The 20,913-nt window shown below is 36.0% G+C and overlaps 1 protein-coding gene across 4 annotated transcripts in view; it reads left to right on the top strand.

Moving 5' to 3' along the window:
* The window catches only part of SSX2IP (SSX family member 2 interacting protein), a 50,754-nt gene extending 30,086 nt beyond the window's left edge, over positions 1 to 20,668 (top strand). For 3 of the 4 annotated variants that reach the window (XM_074335061.1, XM_074335060.1, XM_019710195.2), the window contains 10 exons: positions 1,756 to 1,866; positions 3,658 to 3,793; positions 5,678 to 5,753; positions 5,836 to 6,013; positions 9,089 to 9,239; positions 11,195 to 11,331; positions 12,255 to 12,428; positions 15,627 to 15,741; positions 16,201 to 16,366; positions 19,637 to 20,668. In XM_074335061.1, coding sequence (XP_074191162.1) covers positions 1,756 to 1,866; positions 3,658 to 3,793; positions 5,678 to 5,753; positions 5,836 to 6,013; positions 9,089 to 9,239; positions 11,195 to 11,331; positions 12,255 to 12,428; positions 15,627 to 15,741; positions 16,201 to 16,366; positions 19,637 to 19,811 — 1,419 coding nt within the window. In that variant the 3' untranslated portion in view covers positions 19,812 to 20,668. The remainder of the gene's footprint in view (positions 1 to 1,755; positions 1,867 to 3,657; positions 3,794 to 5,677; positions 5,754 to 5,835; positions 6,014 to 9,088; positions 9,240 to 11,194; positions 11,332 to 12,254; positions 12,429 to 15,626; positions 15,742 to 16,200; positions 16,367 to 19,636) is intronic. The other variant, XM_019710196.2, reaches the window with a different exon arrangement.
* The last annotated feature ends 245 nt before the right edge of the window (positions 20,669 to 20,913 follow it).

Genomic DNA, 20,913 nt, shown 5'->3' with positions numbered 1-20,913 from the left:
AGAGAATAGAGTATTTTCCATGATATCTTCGAATTTGGGATTTGACCTGGGCCAAAATCAGGTATTTGGGGTGAACAGAACTGTGAACAGAAATGTGTGTTCAATTGGAAAAGTTGCTGATCCATCCTTGAAGAGTTTCTGGATCTAGCATATGATTCATTCAATTTGTTGAACAAAATTTGTTGAGTATATTTATGTACTAGGCACTGGATTTCAAAGACGAATGAAACCCAGTCCCTGCTTGCAAGGAGATTGTAGTCAGTGGAAAGAGACACATCAACCCATAATTATTAGCTTCACTAATTGTTCTTGGTGTGGGAGGTAAAGGAAAGCCTTCACAGAGAGAGCATTTTACTTTCAGGGAACAGCAAATGGCTCTATAGGGGCTGAAGTATATGATACCTGATGAGTGGTGAGTGGTAAGGCTGGGACCCAGACCCCAGGTGATACAAAAGACATTGTGCAGAAACCCAGAGTCATCGGGAAACGTAAACAGGAGGAAGACATCATGTAAATATCAATCTGGCAATAGAGTGGAGAAATTATAGGGGAAGGTACAGATTTATATTTTGGATGGAAGTAGGGGCCTTAGAAAGCCTGGTGAAAAGGACAGATGTTAGCAGGCCTTAGCAGTCACCCAGGCCGGGGAGGTTTTGGACTTGAGCTCAGGCAGTGCCAATGGAGATAGTAAGAGTGAGATATGAAGAAACCTTAGGAGGTAGAATGTGTAGATTTTTATGAAAAATTGAATTTGAGAAATAAGAGTCATGAATGTAAGGTACCACTCAGGTCTCCGATGACTGAGGATGGTGGTATGGTTCACGGAGATAGGAAATGTAGGAGGGGTCGTAGAGATTTGCAGGGACGATGAGATCAGTAAAGTGTTGATAGTGACTCAGTGGATCTCTGGTTTGACATTTATAGGACATATCAACTGGCCTTTAAGTTCATCTGCGCAAAATGGTCTGGCACGATAGGAAGTTCTACACGCGCCAAAGGAGAGGGTGCCCCAAATTCTTCACAACCTTAGAGTTGTCCAAGTTATAGTCCTAAATTTCTGTGTCTTCTTCAGAGCCATTGTTACAGAGATTGTGTAAATTGTCGTTTGTAGTCATAACTTGAGTGGCTTTTATATTTTAGAGACGATTTAAAAATAGCCCAGTCGCTTCATGCAGAACTTGGCACAGTTCCTCTGGAAGTGTGTGGAATTAATTGAAAGTGAGCATTGTATCCCGTACTGATTCCAGCAATGCTACCCTTCCTCTCTGGGAAAACTTTTCTGAGTTCACCACGTGCAAGGGAGAACTGGTTTCCTGCTGTAGTCCCACCTTTTCTGACCTGAAGTGTTCCGCTTGCCTTGTTCTCTAGTCTCCTCAGACTTAGCTTCGAATCACTTTTGGCTCTTTCTTCAAGAGTGTGCTATAGAAGGATTAAAAACTATTAAAAAGAAATGTTTGAATGTTCAGTGGCAACATCACTGGTATAAGTGAAGAACCTTTCAAGGAATCCACTTTGAGGCTCTTTTGTATGTACATAAAAAAGGTTATATGTAAATTAAAATTTGGTATTTAAATATAAATAGTGTAACTTTATAGTATAGAGCTTTATAAGTGCTTTAAAAAGAACATTTTGTGTACCTCTAAACTTCAGTTTTAGCTAACTTGTATGTGTAACTTGTTTTCCCTAATTTTTTAAGAATTCACTTGCTCTGAATCTTGTGTTAACTTTAATCAAAATTGCATGTGAATGTTTTAGGAACAACTGGAAACCTCCAGGAGAGAAATGATTGGGCTTCAGGAAAGAGACAGACAGTTACAATGCAAGAACAGGAATTTGCATCAGTTATTGAAAAATGAGAAAGATGAGGTATGTTGTCAGCTATTGCAGATAAAGTTTAAGTAATTTTTAAAAAATAATTTGAGGTGCCCATAAGAGCCACTTCACTTTAAAACAAGAAAGAACAACTTACTCGTTCTGTGTCAAATTGATATGGTGGACCTCTGTGTACAGTATTGTATCACATTTAACTGAGAGGTCAGGAACCCCCTCCACACACACACACACACAGTCCCCTCCCCCAAGTGGATCCATGTGGCTTAGTATATTAGTCCATAGCTCATGACAGCCAGTGTCCTGGACAATCCATTTTGGATGCACATGCACTGTCACTTTTTCTCAGCACAAGGGTGCTTTATATGCAGATCTTTTATTTTCTCCTGTACCTGTGCTTAATAGCTGTCATGCATCTTCCTGCACTATCTTAAATATTGACATTGTTCATCCAGTCAAGCAATTAATTGACTAAATGAGCAAAAGACTTATTGTTTAAAACAACAACTCACGTTAAAAATCTCATTTCTTTGGCTAAAGACATAATTCTGATCTCATTTCTGCTTTAGTAGTTAATATTTGGACTTATAGAGTTAGTGCGTTAGAAATTATTATTTTTTAATTTATATAAGATGAAACCATTATGTTTTTATTGCTCTGCAATTTGATCCTTGATCATGTGATGAATGTAAAAATATAATGCTTATTTTCAGTGTTGTATATGTTGTTTTAAAAAGACTTTTAGGGGAGCCTATTTCTTTAAGGACCGTGTGGTGATTTAGGCAGATTTGTTCTACCATACGTATTTGGTTATTTAGTAGTGTATAGAAAGCGGTTAATGAAGTATCTTAACTAAACCACAAGGTTGCTTATCCATTTCCTTGAGTTATTTCTCATAAAATTTTGACTCGATCTGTTGATTACACTTAAGTGGTTTGAATATAGTTTATCTTTAGTAAGGATTAAGTTAAACATGATCAGCTCTAGCAGACATTAAAGCTGTCTGTATAGAATAGAACATACTTCCTATCAAGGGCTGCCTGAGAAACCGTAGTATAAATAAACATTGACCAATTGTGCCTTGCATGTAGTACATACTCAGCATATGTTTGAACTAGGTTCTGTCTGCTGTTGGTACTTATTCAATTTGAGAACTGTTGTATGATCAGAGAAAAATGAACCTGGCTAATTTGCCTGGTCACAGATTGATAAAGAATAAAGTGATTCAAGTCAGTCCTATAACGAAGTAACTACAAATGATCAGGTGAATTCTACTTGTTTCAGATGAAGCTTTAATCACTTTAATACCGTGTTTCCCCGAAAATAAGCCCCAATTAAGATCGTCAGCCAGATGGACACATTTATGACAATATTCCAGAAAAAGGTGACATGACTATATTTGAATAAATGTACATTGTTGTACATGAAAAAATAAGGCATCCCCTGAAAATCAGCCCTAATGTGTCTTTTGGAGCAAAAATTAATATAAGACCCAGTCTTATTTTCGGGGAAATATGGTACTCCATAAGAGCTTCTGGCTTCTCAATAATCAAGAGTCTGTATGTAGGGTGAAAGACACAGAAGATAATTTAGAAAATTGGCAACAGTGGAAATTTCAGAATTAAAAAATAAAAATGATGTAATTCATTTAAATGATATTTTTAAAGAGTGATTTCCAGTGGGTATGGAGAAGGAAGAATAATCCTAGAATTATTTAAAACTATATATGGGAAGGTGAATGATAGGACTTTTCTCTTTTGAATTTGTGAATTTTAACTGGGTGTATCAATCTTAAAGGGACCCATTTGATAGAAATTCTTTTTTCAGGTACAAAAATTACAAAATATCATTGCAAGTCGAGCTACTCAATATAATCATGATATGAAGAGAAAAGAGCGTGAATATAATAAACTAAAAGAACGTCTGCATCAACTTGTTATGAACAAGAAGGATAAAAAAATAGGTAAGAAGCAGCTGGCTAAGATAGAGCAAAGGGAATAATAAATAAGCTAACATTATGCTAAAAAATAAACGTAAAATGAATGTAACTCCTGAAGTGTTATTTTTATGCTTTGTACAATTGTTTTTGGTATACAGTCATATAAATTAGAAATTGAGACAATTGGTTAGTGAAAAATAGTAATCTTGCTTTGCTTATTAGTTGCTTATAAGAATTGCGGTTTTTTTGTTTGTTAACATGACAGGTATAAGAGTAATCCATAGAGAAAAACTAAGCCAGCAGACACTCTAATCTTCCATAGCAAAGAACTGATAATGTTAAAAATGAGGGCCAGTTTCTGAGTATCGGTAGAAGTATGATTTTAGAGTTAACTCCAGAAAATTATTCATCAGACCAATCATTTATGTCTGAGTTCCTTTAAATAAGTTTAGCTGTGCATTTGTGAAGCAGCTAGTCAAAAGGATGGATTATGAAAGTTATGCTTATATTTGTGTCTAAGAGATACTTTTTTTCTAGCATTCTTTTGAAAATTAACTTACAACGAGCGTTTCATCCAAATCAGTGCATAATTTCAAGTAAATAGCGTAGATGTAGATTTAGATTAAGAAGTAGATCCACTTACACACAACAGTAGAGCTACACAAGATAGTTTTCCTGGCCTAATAAGATTCAGGGAATGGGAAACTTGTGCATTTATTTATTGAAGTGTGGTTTCCAAGTGGATGATAGTCTATCCTATAACCCACAGTATACAGTCAGTCCCCTAAACTGGCTTTCCTAAACAGCTTGAACTTGCATACAGCCGCTGAGGAGCAGATGTTCAGGCTCTCACATGGTGGGCTCTGCCCGCTACCAGCAAGCAGTTCAGTGTTGACTGCACCACTGTCATTCTGTACAGCAGGGATGCTGCAGTTATTCCAACATTTTATTGAAAAATGAAAGCGTAATAAGCAATTAAGACAAGGTTGAAAATCTTTAGGTATTCTGTGTTAATAGATCTTAAACTCATTGGTATTTAAGGTTGGTTAACCTTGTGTTCATTCATGAAGAAATAATATTTAAGGATGTAATGTTAGAAGTATAAAATGTATCACCTAATTAGAGAAATTTATTTAAAATTATACTCTGGTAACAGAGCCCTTATTTTCTGGGGAGTGTGGCTGTTTTCCTGGTCCAAACCCATTTGGAAGTGATTGTTTCATAATGATTTTAATCTGCTCTGTAATTACAACATCTTATTCCCATTTTTATTTCTTTCCTCTGCCAACTGCTTCCATCTCCACCTGGGGCAAAACAGGCATTAATACTGTGGGTGCCCTTGACTCCTTTTGATGATGACATACAGGGTTTGGCAAACTTTTTCTGTACAAGTCCAAAGAGTAAATATTTTTGGATTTGTAGGGGGTCTGTGGTCTCTTGTCACAGCTATTCATCCCTGCCATTGTAGTGCAAAAGTAGCTGTAGAAAATATAGAAACAAAAGACGTGGCTGTGTTCTAATAAGACTTTATTTACAAAGTCAGGCAGCAGGTCCACAGGTCTCAGTTTGCCAGCCCTGGATGATAAAATTAATAATGTTAACAAAATAACATGTATTAGGTACTTACTGTGTTAAGTGCTTTAACATTTCTTTTGCTCTTCACAACTCTTTGGTAGATACTTTCGTTATTACCACTATATCAATGAAGAAACAGGTTTAGAAATTAAATAACTTGCCAAGATCTCAGTGCTTATAGATGGTGGAACTCTAACTTGAACTCTGGGCTTTTTGAGCCCAAATCCTAATCTATATACCAGGTTGACTTATGTCCATGATGTGTTATATAGTATATTAGGTTTTTAAACACTTAAACATATATGGTAAGAATTTGTGTGTTCATGTTTGTAGCCATGGAAGTTTTAAATTATGTGGGGAGAGCTGATGGAAAAAGAGGCTCTTGGAGGACTGGTAAAAGTGAAGCCAGGTAAGGTCCAATTTAAACTGATAAATTTAATCAGACTTTTCTTTCTAGACTGCATTTTTCATACTGACAGTTTCTTTCTCAGGAATGAAGATGAAATGTATAAAATTCTCTTGAATGATTATGAATATCGTCAGAAACAAATCCTAATGGAAAATGCTGAACTTAAGAAGGTTCTTCAGCAAATGAAAAAGGAAATGATTTCTCTTCTTTCTCCCCAAAACCAGAAACCTAGAGAAAGAGCAGATGATAGTACAGGAACTGTAAGTGGCTCTTTCCTCTCTAATACAGTCTTCAGATTGCGAATTAGAACAATTGAAACACTAGCTAGGCCTCCTCAGTGGGGACACTACTGATATTTTGGGAAGGATACTCCCTGCTCTGCTACCCCCAGTCACTGGGACCACCAGACATGCCCTGGGAAATGAGGGCGGTGACTTTCTGAGGACTTGTGTGCCGCAGAAGTGCCACATAGTTGTGTGCCACAAACTATGATAAGCACTTTCATAAGCGTGTCATTTTATTCTTATTTTCATTTGATGCTTTTGATACTATAATTATCCCCATCTTATAGATGAAGGCACCTGAGGCCCAGTAGCTGGCCCAGAATCACACGACAGCACGAGGATTTGAATCCAAGTGTGTCTTACTCCAGAGTTCATGCTGTTAACCGCTGTGCTGAATATTCTTTAAGTATTTTAAGCATTTTGTACTTAGCAGGCTCTACATTTCAGAAAGTGAAACTTTTGTTAACTTTAAGAACCAAATAATCATTCGGTCCATAAATTTATTGAGTGTATGTTATGTTCTTTTTAGTCCCTGGAAAGAAAAAGCTAAAAATATTTTGACTTTCCCCCTTGTCTTTGTTTGGGCTGCTATAACAAAATACCATAGACTGGGTGGTTTATAAACAACAGAAATTTATTTCTTGTAGTTCTGGAGCCTGGAAGTCTAAAATGAGGGTGCGAGCAGATTCGGTGGCTCGTGAGGGCCTCTTCTTGTGTTCTTCCATGACGGAAAGAGAGCTCGTCCTGTAGGGCACTCATCCTGTTCCTGCGGGCTGCACTCGTGACTTAATCACCTCCCCAGGGTCTCACCTCCTAGTACATCATCACATTGGGGGTTAGGATTTCAACATAGGACTTTTGAGGGAACACAACATTCAGTCCATTGCATTCCTCAAGAAGCTCCTTTTGGGAATAATGTGTGTAGAGAAGTAACAATTACTTTTATAATTATTATAGAGCTGTAATAGGGTGGTACAATGTATAAAACAACAATTACGGAGAAAGCATGGGGAAAGCATTTGACAAAGGGGGAATAATATGAGCAAAGGTCTGAAAAAACAAGGCACATAATGGTGAAAAGTTCTTCTAACTTAATTGCTTTACATACAAGTTTAAATTGTGGATTCAGGGAACTTCACATTTGTGACTAAAATCTGAAAATAACAATGTTGATGGAAAATGCTAATTACCAGAACTTGTTTTTTTTAAACCTATATTTGAGGATTACGGTGTCCCCTGCTTTTTGAATGTTTGCATCACGTCATTTCACTTTTATGAAAGACCTAGCCTGTTTTTGCTGACCAAAAGAAATCCGAAGAGGATTTTTATTTTTAAATTAATGGTAATTGATTCTTCACTTGATGCCATTTCAGCCTAATGAAAGGTTTCATAGGAACGCTCTATTTTCACATAGCGGGGGAAACCTGTGTTTTGGAATATCACATTTCAGTCCAACTGATAAGCCCATCCCACCTCTGACCTTTTTTTCCCTCTTCTTAAAAGGAAAAAAAAAAAAAAAAATCACCTGAATGTTCTTTTAAATTCTACAATTTGGAGCCTGCTTGATGTCTTATATTCAGTTAATCTTTTCTCTCAAAGTTTGTCACTTCTGGTCATTTCTTAACATTCACTAACACCTCCCCAGGGTTAGCATAGTTTCTATTACTCTTGTGGTTTCTTTAGTTTTTGGCCCAACTTTACTTACCCTCATTACCAGCTTTTAGTCAGCAAAAGTAGGCAGTAAATCATGGAGCTCTTTCCCAGATAATTAAATCCCCTCACTCCTCCATTACTCAGCCAGTGGGTAGGATAATTCTTCATAATTCAGATGTTTAGGCTTGGAGAAACAGTCTCTTAAGTATATTTTCTGTTTTTAAGAGATCTGGTTTTCTAGATACTTTTTCTCTTAAAATTTATGTAATTCAACCGTGTTTTCCTCTTAAAAAAATTTTTGGTGCATTACAGCAAGAGGAATAAGATATAACCTTGGAATAGCCAGGTAGCATCCTAGTTTCATTTATTATTTTGCTTGCTTAATTGTAGCCAAAATATATACTCAAAATCCAAGCCAAATGAATTTTTTCATTGTGTGGTTTTAGAGTTTCATTTAGTCTGGAAAAGTACAGCAGTTTTCTTCATTTTTTTTTTTTTAAAATAATGGATTTGTAAAATTCTTAAAATATATAGAAGAGAGGGTGTAGCTCCTTGGAAGAGTTACTGGCAAATAGCTCTAGAGATTGATTGGCTGTGACCAGAGTCACAGTGAGCCACACGCTGGGCCTTTCCATACCTGCTCCGCCTGGGAGACCTTGACATCTGCTAGCCTGTCGCTGACCTCAGACTATTGACATAGTTCTTTAGACTCAGTTAAGACCACTTTATGTAGATGCAGATTATTGGGATACTCATTTTAGTATTGTTTCCTATATTCTTTTTCCTCCTTTGATTCTATATGATCTTATGTCAATAATTAAGTTTGCTACATTTTCCTACGATTTAATGTCTTGGTAGAATACCAGAAAAATAATCTCCAGTTTTGTTTTTAAAAATTATATGAGAAAAATACGACTAACAGTTGCTTTTACTTTAGAGATTATTTCACAGGTTTATTTAAGCAGCCTAAGATTGGAGACAAGTTGATCTAACTTCGTCTCAATTCTACCTCTTGGCTGTGTGACATTGGGCAAGGTACTCTAATTCTCTAAGCCTGAGTTTCCCCACATTGTAACATGATTTGAGGATTAATTAACATATTAAAGTATCTAACATGAGACAGGTAGTGAATAACTTCCTCACACAACTCCATGACTCTTGTTGCTGACTCACTGTATTTTGATTCAAATTCACATTTGAAGAGACCTGAATAGAGGAACTTTTACCTCCAATATTAATTGCCTTTTCTCAAGATATTTATGTTAAGTACTGGGTTATATATGTTTAAGATGCAGCACAGAAATGATTTTGATAAGTATCTGACAATCAATCTGATTACTACTTCCTAAGTATCTAAAGCCATTTTAAGATACTGGTCTTTCCTTTTCATCCTTGTAGGTTATCTCTGATTTTGAAGAAGATGCCGGGGAACTGAATAGAGAGAGTATGTGGGACCTTTCCTGTGAAACTGTGAGAGAGCAGCTTACAAACAGCATCAGAAAACAGTGGAGAATTTTGAAAAGTCATGTAGAAAAACTTGATAATCAAGGTAACTGCTGCCTAAATGCATGCAAAGTGAGTTGTGACACTTGGTAAACTTAATTTTCAGTCACTTAAAAAGCCATGTTATGGGCTCAGACTTGAAGTAACTTTAGCTGGGTTTGGTTGTTTGAAAAGCAAGACTCTGCCCAATTCTAGACATGAGCTTTGAACCAGTGATCTTTATTTCACCAGTATTGATCTTGATGGAACCAGGAAAATGTTTTACCAGTGATCTCACAGATAACTTGAAATGATAGGGAATCTCACTGAGAAAGTACGGCTGGGTCTCAGAGTGAATCTTTCTCTGGAGAGAGGATAACTAGATCCATCTGCTCTGAGTGCTGTATTCTACTGGGCAAGTGAACGGAGTCTCGTACTAAATCTCGGTAATCAAAAAACACCATAAGATCGTATCAATATGAACCTTGTGCTTATTATTTCTAGATATGTGCATATTCCTAGGTTCCTAATAATCCATTTTTAAATTATTTTCAAAATAATAGATGTTCAGTGTTTTTGCATCAATTAGGAAGTACATAAAAGTAGAATATTCAGGTCTCTATTCCCTATAGGTAACATGTAACAGTTTAATGCATATCTTTTCAGATTTTTCCTTTTGTGTTTTTAAAATATTTATTTAAAAATATATAAAAAAACAAAAATTGATGTCGTGCGGGAGACCCTGCTCGCTGCGCCATTTGTCATGCAGGGAGGCCTGCGGGGTCTCTGCTCCCGCTCCCCACATAAGAACGCAGGATATGGTGAGGCCTAAAAGGAACACCCACGGAGCCATAGATGGGGGAGTCATACCACTATATTCTCTCTGGCGGCACTATACTCTCACTGGAGGCTGGATCCACACTGTCCGCAAACCGCCATCCACACTTGCCAGCCCAGCCGCCATCTTCTTGCTAGCCCCCATTCTTTTCTCTCTTCCTCTAGCGTAGCCACAGCAGTTATATTAGTGGCCAATGGCTCAATGGTTACAGCTGATGGCCAACTAGCCACAGCTGATGGCCATGCAATCACAGTTGATGGTCATTTACTACCCGAGCCAGCACCTGTCTATGTGAGGCCGAGAGCCTGGAAACTGCTTTCTGGGGCTCTGCCCCCACAATTGAATATTACGTATTTTTTTCTGCACTGTTTTTTTCACTTAACTGTGTATTATTTTAGATAGATGTTCCTGTTATTATAGATAGTATAGATAGATCTGCATTGATGAACATACCCTTAATATTTTACATTTGTCAAACTTTATATGCTTTTATATCAAGAAAATTAAGTTTCTGCTCAGTAAATGAAGTCTGTTTTTTTAAAAAATTATTCTAAATTGTCAAAATTAACAAACTCAGTGCCAATTGTTTTCAGTAATAAAGAGCAATAATAAAAATTATTATAGTGCCCAAATTAATTTATATAAGATTTTATTGATTTCAGTCATCTTGCCTATTAGTAAGTAGCAGATATGTTCAGATGTCACGTTTGTTGAGTTTAATACCAGAGAGCAAGAATGTAGCACTGCATTGATTTTTGAGGAAGTGTCAAAAGAGGATAGTTTATGAATGTTAATTATTTTTCTCTTCTGTGAATATAGGTTCTATTTTAAATTAGGATATAATCTTGAATAAATGTGGATTACAAATTAAATGTTGACAATAGAGCTCAATTTGTAAGGGTATCATTTAATCCAGAAAGAGGACCAATTTACAGTTGTCATGAGCTCCATATAATTGCTTTGCTTTTTTAAAGTTTTCAAGTGTTAAAAGTAATAGAAATTTAATTTTATTATAGCTTATGAATTTTTTAAAGGGCAAAGGAAATAACTACCTTTTAGAAAACCTATGAGATTCCAGACAGAGAAAAGTTCTGAGAACCTTGATTTTTAAATATATGTCCAAAAAACACCATAAACTAGATGGTGACTGTAAAGCTTATGTCAAATTACGGGTTTTGTGTTAGTTTCAAAGGTACACCTAGAAGGTTTTAATGATGAAGATGTAATCTCACGACAAGACCATGAACAGGAAACTGAAAAACTTGAGTTAGAAATTCAGCAGTGTAAAGAAATGATTAAAACTCAGCAGCAACTTTTACAGGTAAATGTGAGTTACCTTTTAAAACGATTGTCTCCTGAGAGGGACCAGAATGTTACTGAATCTTACTAGCTTTTCATTCCTTTATTTCATAAAATCTGTAGTATTTGACATTTTTCTTTCTTTAATTATTATTACTTTCAGGTGTACAAAACAACATAGTGATTAGACATTTACGCTCCTTACAAAGTGATAGCCACTCCACGTCCACTACCCTTCTGACACCGTACACAGCTATTACATACCACTGACTACATTCCCTATGCTGTATTTTACATCTCATGACTATATATTTTTTAAATTATAATTGACATTCAGTATTATTTTATATTAGTTGAAGGTGTATAGCGTAGTGGTTAGACATTCATACAATTTATGAAGTGACCCCCCCCAGATAAATCTAGTTTCCGTCTGACACTGTACATAATTACAATATTAGTGACTATAGTCCCCACACTGTATTTCACATCCCCATGACTATTTTGTAACGACCAATTTGTACTGATTAAGACAAATACCATGTGACCTCACTTGCATGTGGAATCTAAAGAACAGAATAAATGAACAAACAAAACAGAAATAGACACATAGACACAGAGCAAACTGATGGTTGCAGGATGGGAGGGAGGTTGAGGAGATGGGTGAGAAAGGTGAAAGGATTGGGAAGTACAAATTGGTATTTGACATTTTTCTGATCTAAATGAAGTTCTCTGCTTGCTAACAGATAGATTGCATACCATTCTTTAGTCAGTGCTTTGTCAATTAGAGTAGAAGCATTTGGGAAATGAGACTCCTCAGTCGATTTTCTGATTCTTCATAATTTCTGTCCATCCCCTAAAGTTTGACCTTCCTTCCCTTGTTTCATGTCAATTTATTGGAGTGTTGCAGGGACCTTCTGGAACTTACTGTGTTTTAAAATCTAATAGCAGCAGCTCGCTACTGCATGTGATGACGATACCACTTCCCTCCTACGGGACTGTTATTTGTTGGAAGAAAAGGAACGCCTCAAAGAAGAGTGGTCCCTATTTAAAGAGCAAAAAAAGAATTTTGAGAAAGAAAGACGAAGCTTTACAGAAGCTGCCATTCGCCTGGGAATGGAGGTATTTTAAACAATTAGCTTTCCTTGTAAAATTTGTGTGAATTGTGGGGAGGCCTCAGTAGAATGCACCTAAGTTCTGTGTTTCTTTGCTATCTGTTTTATTTTTCTAAAGTTATTTTACCAATTATCTCAGAAATAACTTGAAATGTAAGGGATGCTGAGGACATGAACTATAGAAAGATATCTTTTTGCCTTTATCAGATTTGGGACTTGAAAATTAAAAAACAAAACAAAACAACTAAGCATTTATTATTCCTTTGGGATTAGCTTTCTAGTGTTGAGTGTTTAGCTTTACCCAAGAGATCTCCTGGGCATCTGTCATCTATCTCTCCGTTGTCAGTAGGTGTAGTGTCAGAAGACAGTACAACCAAGTTTATGGATTAAAACAAACAAAAAAGAAATACAGTTAAAAAATAAAGCTCTCCCTCTCTCCAGTCTCTCACTCAGGGATGTATATGCCTTAACAGTTTAATTAGATTGTTGTCTATACACTGGTACAGCTTGCTTTTTTACTTAGCAATGTATTACCACGTATTTCCCTTTCAAAAATTATAGAATATTGTCAGCACATGGATTAAAAAAAGAACTCAACCCATACAAAAAGCTATAGAGGGAGAAAATTTCCTCCTTTCCCCTCCATCACCAGTGTCATTCCTCAGGGCTAACCATTGTCACAAGTTTCTCTTTGTACTTCTGGGAAGTACTATTTTAACTTTAATATATTTCAACCTTTTTTTCTTGACACCATTGATTCCTCACTATGAAAAATAAGGCATTTAATGTCCTTACGTCTACCATCTGCACTGTTCCTCATCTACACCTGATTCCTTCATAATATTATTAACATTTTTAAACTGTTTCTTTTAAATTGTTTCTTCTGGCTGTTGCTGTTTTTACTTGAAGAAAAGGTTTAATGCTTTTACTTCATGTTTGCTCAGCCTCAGACAGTATCAGTTTATCCTGGCACTGAAAGAGGAAGACATTCTCCTACTTACACTGTTCCACTTCTCTTGCCCCTGTGCTTCCCAGTTTTTGTCTGTGATATTATGTTTCAGTGTCAACTGTTACCTCATTTAATATTTGGTCCTGTGATAAAATCCGGGTGTAAGTATTTCCTGTAAGGTTGAGACTTAATAATTAAAAACCAGGAAAGAACATTGGTAACATCATGATTATGTAAATATTATTCATTTTATAACCAACTAATATGTTTGGACACATAGATAATATTCTATATTATTAAGACTTTGCCACCTGGAAGAGAACCTTCCATGTATCACTATGTAGTGCGGGGGTGTCCAAACTTTTTTCAACGTTTTTTTACCAAGGGCCATATGTGGTAAAATACACAAACAGCCGGGCCACTCACTCGAGGTGAAGTATGTATTGCCTCACCTGGTTTATTTAAGTAAACTAAATATATTTTTGGAATTTGCTATGGGCCAATAAAAAATGGATTGCGGACCACAGTTGGCCCATGGGCTGCAGTTTGGACACCCCTGATGTAGTGAATTCTTTGACTTTCTTTATAGCTTCCTTTATGCTGCCATGGTTCTTATATCTCATGTTATCCTCTTTCTTAGGTTCCTTTTTCAATATGCTATACTATCTTATTAATTTTTTCCTAAGCAGGGTGTGAGTGAAAAACATTTTTAATTCTGGAATATACAAAAATGTATTCATACTTGTGTGGCTGCATATAGAATTTAGGTTCTAACTTTTTTCCTTGAAACTTTGAAAGAGTTATTCTATTTTTTTCTGGTTTTGGTTTTGCTAATGAGAATCCTGACGATAATATAATAATACATTACATTATAGATACCCTATGTTTTGTTTTGTCCCCTCTCTATGGAAGCTTTTGGAATTTTATATTCTTAATGTTCCAAAATTTTACCAGAACATGTCTAGGTAGCTCCTTTTAGCCTGAAGGTACTATATTTCTTCAGTTTAGGGATATTTTCTTCTATTCTGTATTTTTTCCTCCTTGACTTCTCTCACATATGGAACTTCTGTTAGACAAATGACCTTCTGACTGTATCTATAGATGGACTTTGTGTTCTGAATTTGAGGATATTCTCTCACCTTGATCTTGTGCATCATTGACCTGGTACTCAGCAAGGTCAGTTTTATTATTCACTTCATCTACTGAGTTTTTATTTCAGAATTTATCTTTCAAGTTTTTTAATGTCCTTATTTTTTGCTTTTCATTGAATAGCATTATGTTTTACAGAGGTCCATAAATCTGTTGGATAATTTGTGTTACAATTTTTTAAAAAAGATTTCTTCTATATTGAACTCTTATCCATGGTTTATCTTGGCCTTTTTTCTCTTATGCTATTAGTTTTCTTCAAATGTCTGGTGATGCATGATTTTGTAATAATATTTATGAATGAAAGACTATATGTTGGTTATTTTAAATAGCTGACATGGACTTTCTCGACAGTTTTTGAAAGTCTGTTTCATCAATAGCTATCTTCCTCAGGAAACAAAAACAATTCGCACCAGCATTTTCTGTCTTATGGGATTACTTCTGTTTCTGAGCCCATACCTCCTCCCTACTCTAAGAGAGACTCTTGCTACTTTGCATACCACTCTCAGAATCTGTCTGCCTCTGGTCACTTGGGGACACCAGTGAAGGACTGGAAAGAAGGATGAGAACTGAGTGGTGGGGAAGAATTTAGGATTCATCAGCTGTTCGTAGGAGGGTGTTTTGACATATGCCCTCTTGTGGTTTAATGGAGGCTGCTAATAATGGTAGATTTTTGGAGGATGACAGCAATGCTTGATAAAGCCATATCTCCGTTTTTTCAGGTGATTGATTTACAGTGTAGTCTTCTTCTTTTGTCTGTAATTATACATTTATAAGGTTCTGTATGTTCAAAAGTTATGCTAATATCCTGTATATTTAAAAGTTACTCTAATATTTTTTTTTCGCACTGTCCGTTTAAATTTATTCAAAATTGATGTGAAAAAAAATAGTGATTAGTTGGTCTATAGGTGAAATAGGTAAATTTTTATTTTTAAACATAATTTTCTTAAGTGAAATGTTTCTTAGTTTTCTAGGTTAATTCATTTGACTTAAGAAATATGTATGATAGCCAGAAGGCAAACACAAATAGCTAGAAAAGTCATGTGAAGTGGCAACTATGTGAATGTTGAAATATTAATCAGTATTTCTTTGGTTTGCTTGTTATGGTAGAGAAAGGCATTTGAAGAAGAAAGAGCCAGTTGGTTAAAGCAGCAGTTTTTAAATATGACGACCTTTGATCACCAGAACTCCGAAAATGGGAGACTTTTCAGTGCCTTCTCAGGAAGTGAGTACTCTCTAAACTCTATAATCTGAAAATGCATGTAAATAAAATACTGTAAATCATTAATATAAAACTTTGGGGAGCACCAGTAGGAGCTTTCTAATTGGAACTAAAAATCAACTTTAATAATTTTATTTATTGCAGTCAAAATGGAAATGATAGCAGGACTATGCATACCAAAGACAACTTTTTCATGAGTGTAATAATGTCAAATTCTTAAACGTTCACAAAACAGACATTTTTTAAAACTAGATCCTTCTAAATGTTTGTGGAATCTGCATAACAAAGATTGCAAGGTGAGATAGCCTGGAGTCATAGAGCTAGAGTGTTTATTGAAATTAATTTATTCTGTCTCACTCCTATTCAGAACTATAAATGATTCATCCTAATTAATTACTGTCATGTATTTAATACTTCACCATATGGACTACCCTTTTACCTTCCTTTTTTTTTTTTTAACAGATTCTGATCAGGACAATCCCACAGTGCATTCAAGGCCACGACAAAAGAAGCCCCACACCATGTCTAACGGGTCTCCAGTTTGCACCTCTAAACTTGCTAAATCTCTTCCTGCTTCTCCTTCTACTTCAGACTTTTGCCAGCCACGTTCCTGTGTATCTGAACATAGGTAGTGCTCATCTTCTCATGTCACTGTAACATTGCGAGAGTTGCATTGCTGAGGAAAAGTTGGCATGTCTATAGTGTTAGCAACAGTAGCGGTGTTGGACAGGAATTTAGGAGATTGATTCATTCATTCTGCAAATATTTATTGGGTATCCAATAGATACAGACAGCTGTTAAGTGCTGTCAGTACAGTAGTGAACAGGTAGATCTGGTCCCTGTCTTCTGGGAGCTAAATAATATGATTCGTTTTATTTTGCATCTAAAATGTAAGTGAAAATACAGTTTCATTTACAGGAATCACTTCATATTTTAAGTACTTAAATTTGATTAAATAGGAAGATATTGTTTGGATGGTTTTTATAGAGAACATATTTTAAAACTTCTTTTGGTTTGCCCGTTTTATTGGTGTCGAAGGGCAAAGAACTGAGGAAAGCCTCCTCACCCTGACTGGGAAGGAGGGTCTGTGCCCACAGATGTCAGTTGCTCCCCGCCCTAAGCACTCCATGTATTGCTAGGAACTGCTGCATTTTAACATTTTCCTCGGTCTCAAGTTGTTAAATCATTTTCTAAGGTATAATGTTGATTCTCTACCTCAGAGCCTATTCCAAGATTAATTTTGAACTAAGCAGATAGACAGAACATTCCTAGTGTGATGCAGAGGAGTAGAAAAGAGCAAAGCGGTACACTAGAAAGCGAGCTGGTGATCTCTTTCCTATTAATTTACGTGGGAGACAGGGGCGTGAGGGCCCATCACTTTGGCAGACACCTTCAAAAGCAGGAGTCAGGCCTGAAGCACACTTGGCCTATGGTAGCGAGAGACAGGTGTGGAGTAAAGGCTAAAGAAGCCAGCTAGCCCCTGGATCAATAAGTGTTAAACAGAAGAATTTTAAAAATACGAAACTTTTAAAAAGGGCAAGACACTCTGATTTATAGTTGACTTTCAAAAGGATTGGGACTTGAAGTAAACAATGAGGGCAAAGAAGAGCTGAGGAAAGAGCCCTCCGGGCAAGCATAGGGCTCCAAGGTGGGCACAGTGGTGTGTTTTGTGTACAGTGAGTGCAATTAGTGAGCGAGACCAAGAGGTGTGATGTGAGGATGGGAAGTGGGCAGAGGGTCACATCCTTTAAGGCCCTGGGTGAGTAGATTGGGTTAAAACTCTATTATGTAAAAGTTCAAACATATACAAACGTAGAGGAGATAAGGTCAGGAACCCCTGTGTACCCATCACCCAGCTTCAGCAGTTATCAGCTCATGACATTATTTATTGTTCACATATAAACCCATTCTGCTGTCCCCCACACACATATACACTTGAGAGTAAATGTGTAAAACATTTTAGTTTGTCTTTATAGATCAGCTATTGTTCTAAGGGCAATGGAAAAGCATTGGAGATTTAAAATGGGAGAGAATAAAAACCTAAGGTTTAAAAAGATTACTCTGTTATTATGTGGGAAACAGATTGTAGGCGTCAGAAATACAACCCAGGAGACCCAGTTTAGGAGGCGGCTTTAGTGGAGCTGAGGTGAGAGATGATGGTAATTTGGACTAGGGTCATAACATGAAGATAGAAGTGCTTAGATTTAGGATATATTGTGCAGTTACAAGTCAGTAGGTTGACTGATGGGTTGAATATAGGAAGTGAAAGTTTATTTAACAATAAAAAGAATAATGTAAGTTCAGAGTATTTTTTTACATGGAATATTATTGAAACACCCAAATTTGACCAATGAGAACTAAGTATATAAATTTAGACACAACTTCTAGTTATCATTTACAAATAATGCATTTTGTATCTAAAAGAGTTTCCTCAATTATTTTTACATATTTGAAATTTGTAGCTTTTTTCATAATTCTCGTTATGAAATATTTGACATACATTTTTTTAAGACATAGTTTTGTGTTTAATAAAAAATCCAACATTTACTACCTACATTAATCATAGGGTGTTGTGAAATTAAGTGTCATTATATGAGGTCTGACAATTAAGTTCGTGAACTTGTTGCAACAATGTTGCTAACCTTTTTTGATATCAGAGGGATTGTTCATTATGAATTTGTACCAACTGGACAGTTAACCAAGTTTGCTATTTGGAAGTGCTGAAAAGGCTGCATGAAAAATGTGGACGAAAACGACCAGAACTTTTTGCTAACAATTCATGGCTCTTGTATCATGACAATGCACCAGCTCACACGGCACTGTCTGTGAGGGAGTTTTTAGCCAGTAAACAAATAGCTGTATTGGAATACCCTCCTTATTCACCTGATCTGGCCCCAATGACATCTTTCTTTACCTGAAGATAAAGGAAATACTGAAAGGAAGACATTTTGATGACATTCAGGACATCAAGGGTAATATGACGATAGCTCTGATGGCCATTCCAGAAAAAAGAGTTCCAAAATTGCTTTGAAGGGTGGACTAGACACTGGCATCAGTGCATAGCTTCCCAAGAGGAGTATTTAAAAGGTGACCATAGTGATATTCAGCAATGAGGTATGTAGCACTTTTTCTATGATGAGTTCGCGAACTTACTTGTCAGACCTCGTATGTAAAGCCCTTAAAACAGTACTTGGTTCAGTGTAAACCTTTAGTAACAGGCTATGAAAATAAAAATATGTGTAAACATAAATGGATTATAAAAATACTTTTCTGTTTCTTGTATTCTGAGGGCTGCACTATATAACATCAGTGGCATAGAAACTTTTGGAGCTTAAAGAAATTTAATTAAGCTACTCACAGATACGGGCCTCTGAGGATGAAACTGAGGAGTCATGTAACTAGGGAGATTTAACTTACCAAAAGTGACATAGGAAGTGGTCCAGCTGAGGTATGGATATAAACCATCTGACTTCAGGGTCTGGACTCTTAACCACTTTTGTAGGCACTCATTTCAATATATCTGTGTGGGTGAACAGATGAGTAGATGAAAGCATACATGAGCAAATGGACGAGTACTGAAAGAAACCGTAAAGAGACTAGAAAATTGTGGCAGAAAGATGGGAATATGGGGAACATTAGCTTTCAAAACCCACATGTTCTCTGGGGCCTTAGTTGGGCAGCAAGGGGGCTTTAAAATAGACTAAACAGATAAATAAATGGATGGCTAGATAAGATAAAAGTGATAAATGAGGCCATTTTAAAATACTTAGTGTGTCCTCAAAATTTACTTAGTATGGGGTGGGGCAAGGGATCAGTCAGCCTTTAGACATTGAGGCAGATCCAGAGTTTGAAAGGAGGAGGAGAGGAGTGTTAAGATCTACCTTTCTTTCCCCGACAGTTCAGTCAATGTGCTGAATACAGCTCCTGAGGAGACCAAACCAAATCAGATTGGAAGAGAAAGCGCAAATCAGAAATGGAGCGTGGCATCGAGACCTGGGTCACAGGAAGGTTGCTATAGTGGATGCTCCTGGACCTACACCAGTTCTCATGTAGAAAAAGATGACTTACCTTAGACATGTGGACTAGAATTTTTTTTATTTCATGTTCATCAAATTTCACATCTAAATTGAAACAGGGTGTGTCATAAAGTCAATCACCTCTAATAATTTAAGATGGTCCGAGTTGTTTGTTTGGACTTCCTGTTCCTTCCCCAAAGAGCTAAAATGTTAAATCTATTTAAAAGGATATAAAAGCTTTGGATATGTATTTTTAGTAACAGAAGCATCTGGTTCTGTGAATAAAGGAATGTATAGATGTTTGGATGGAAGCAAAAGCACTAGAAGGAGTTTCCTGTTATAGGTATTAAAAATAGCACTTTTAGGAAACTGATTATTGTAAATGTTTTAATTTTGTCCCATATATAGTTGGCATTGAAAGTTTAGCCTTTACTTGAATGTATACTGTAGATTTTTAACAAAGCAAGTTCTATATTTATTATGTTTAGTGTGATTTGAAATTTCCTCTTTCATATGTTTTAAATAAAGTGAAATTTATGTATGTTTTGTATATAGATATACATGATTATGTTAAGAGGCTTTAAGATTTAAAAATTTTACACATGCATAATTATAGTATTTCATGCCAATAAAATTTTTATTAGTGGTGTTCTGTTTACAGATGTATTAGAGCCTTTGCCACATGATGTTTAAGAATTTTTTGAACCCATCTGAGCAATAAATAAACTCGAAAGCTATTCCATGAAGCTGAGTTCTTTAGATAATTAGCATTACTAACATTACATTTTCAGGATTTCTACCGCATTAGATTTTTTTATATATGTAGGATATTACAATTTTTCAAAGGACTATTGACTGTAAGATAATAGAGGTAAGACAACAAAAGTACCTTTGAATAAAGCAATTTAAGAATATTGGCTTAAGATATTTGGATGGTAGAAGATATTAAGGTATTTAAGATGTCTGATAGTGATACACATTTATTTCTTTTTTACCCAGATGGGTACCAGTATTATAACAGCTGCACCAGCTAATGGAATCTGATAATGTAGAAAGAAGCATTGGATTGACAATCCAGATATACTCTGGACAAAGTTGTGTCATTTCATTTTCAGAACTGGTTGCATGTTTCTTCATGTATATTGTTATTATTGATAGT

This window comes from Rhinolophus sinicus, linkage group LG06 (assembly GCF_036562045.2).
Source record: "Rhinolophus sinicus isolate RSC01 linkage group LG06, ASM3656204v1, whole genome shotgun sequence".
Taxonomy (NCBI): domain Eukaryota; kingdom Metazoa; phylum Chordata; class Mammalia; order Chiroptera; family Rhinolophidae; genus Rhinolophus; species Rhinolophus sinicus.
The sequence above is the reverse complement of the archived record's forward strand: the minus strand, read 5'-3'. Positions and strand labels throughout refer to the sequence as shown.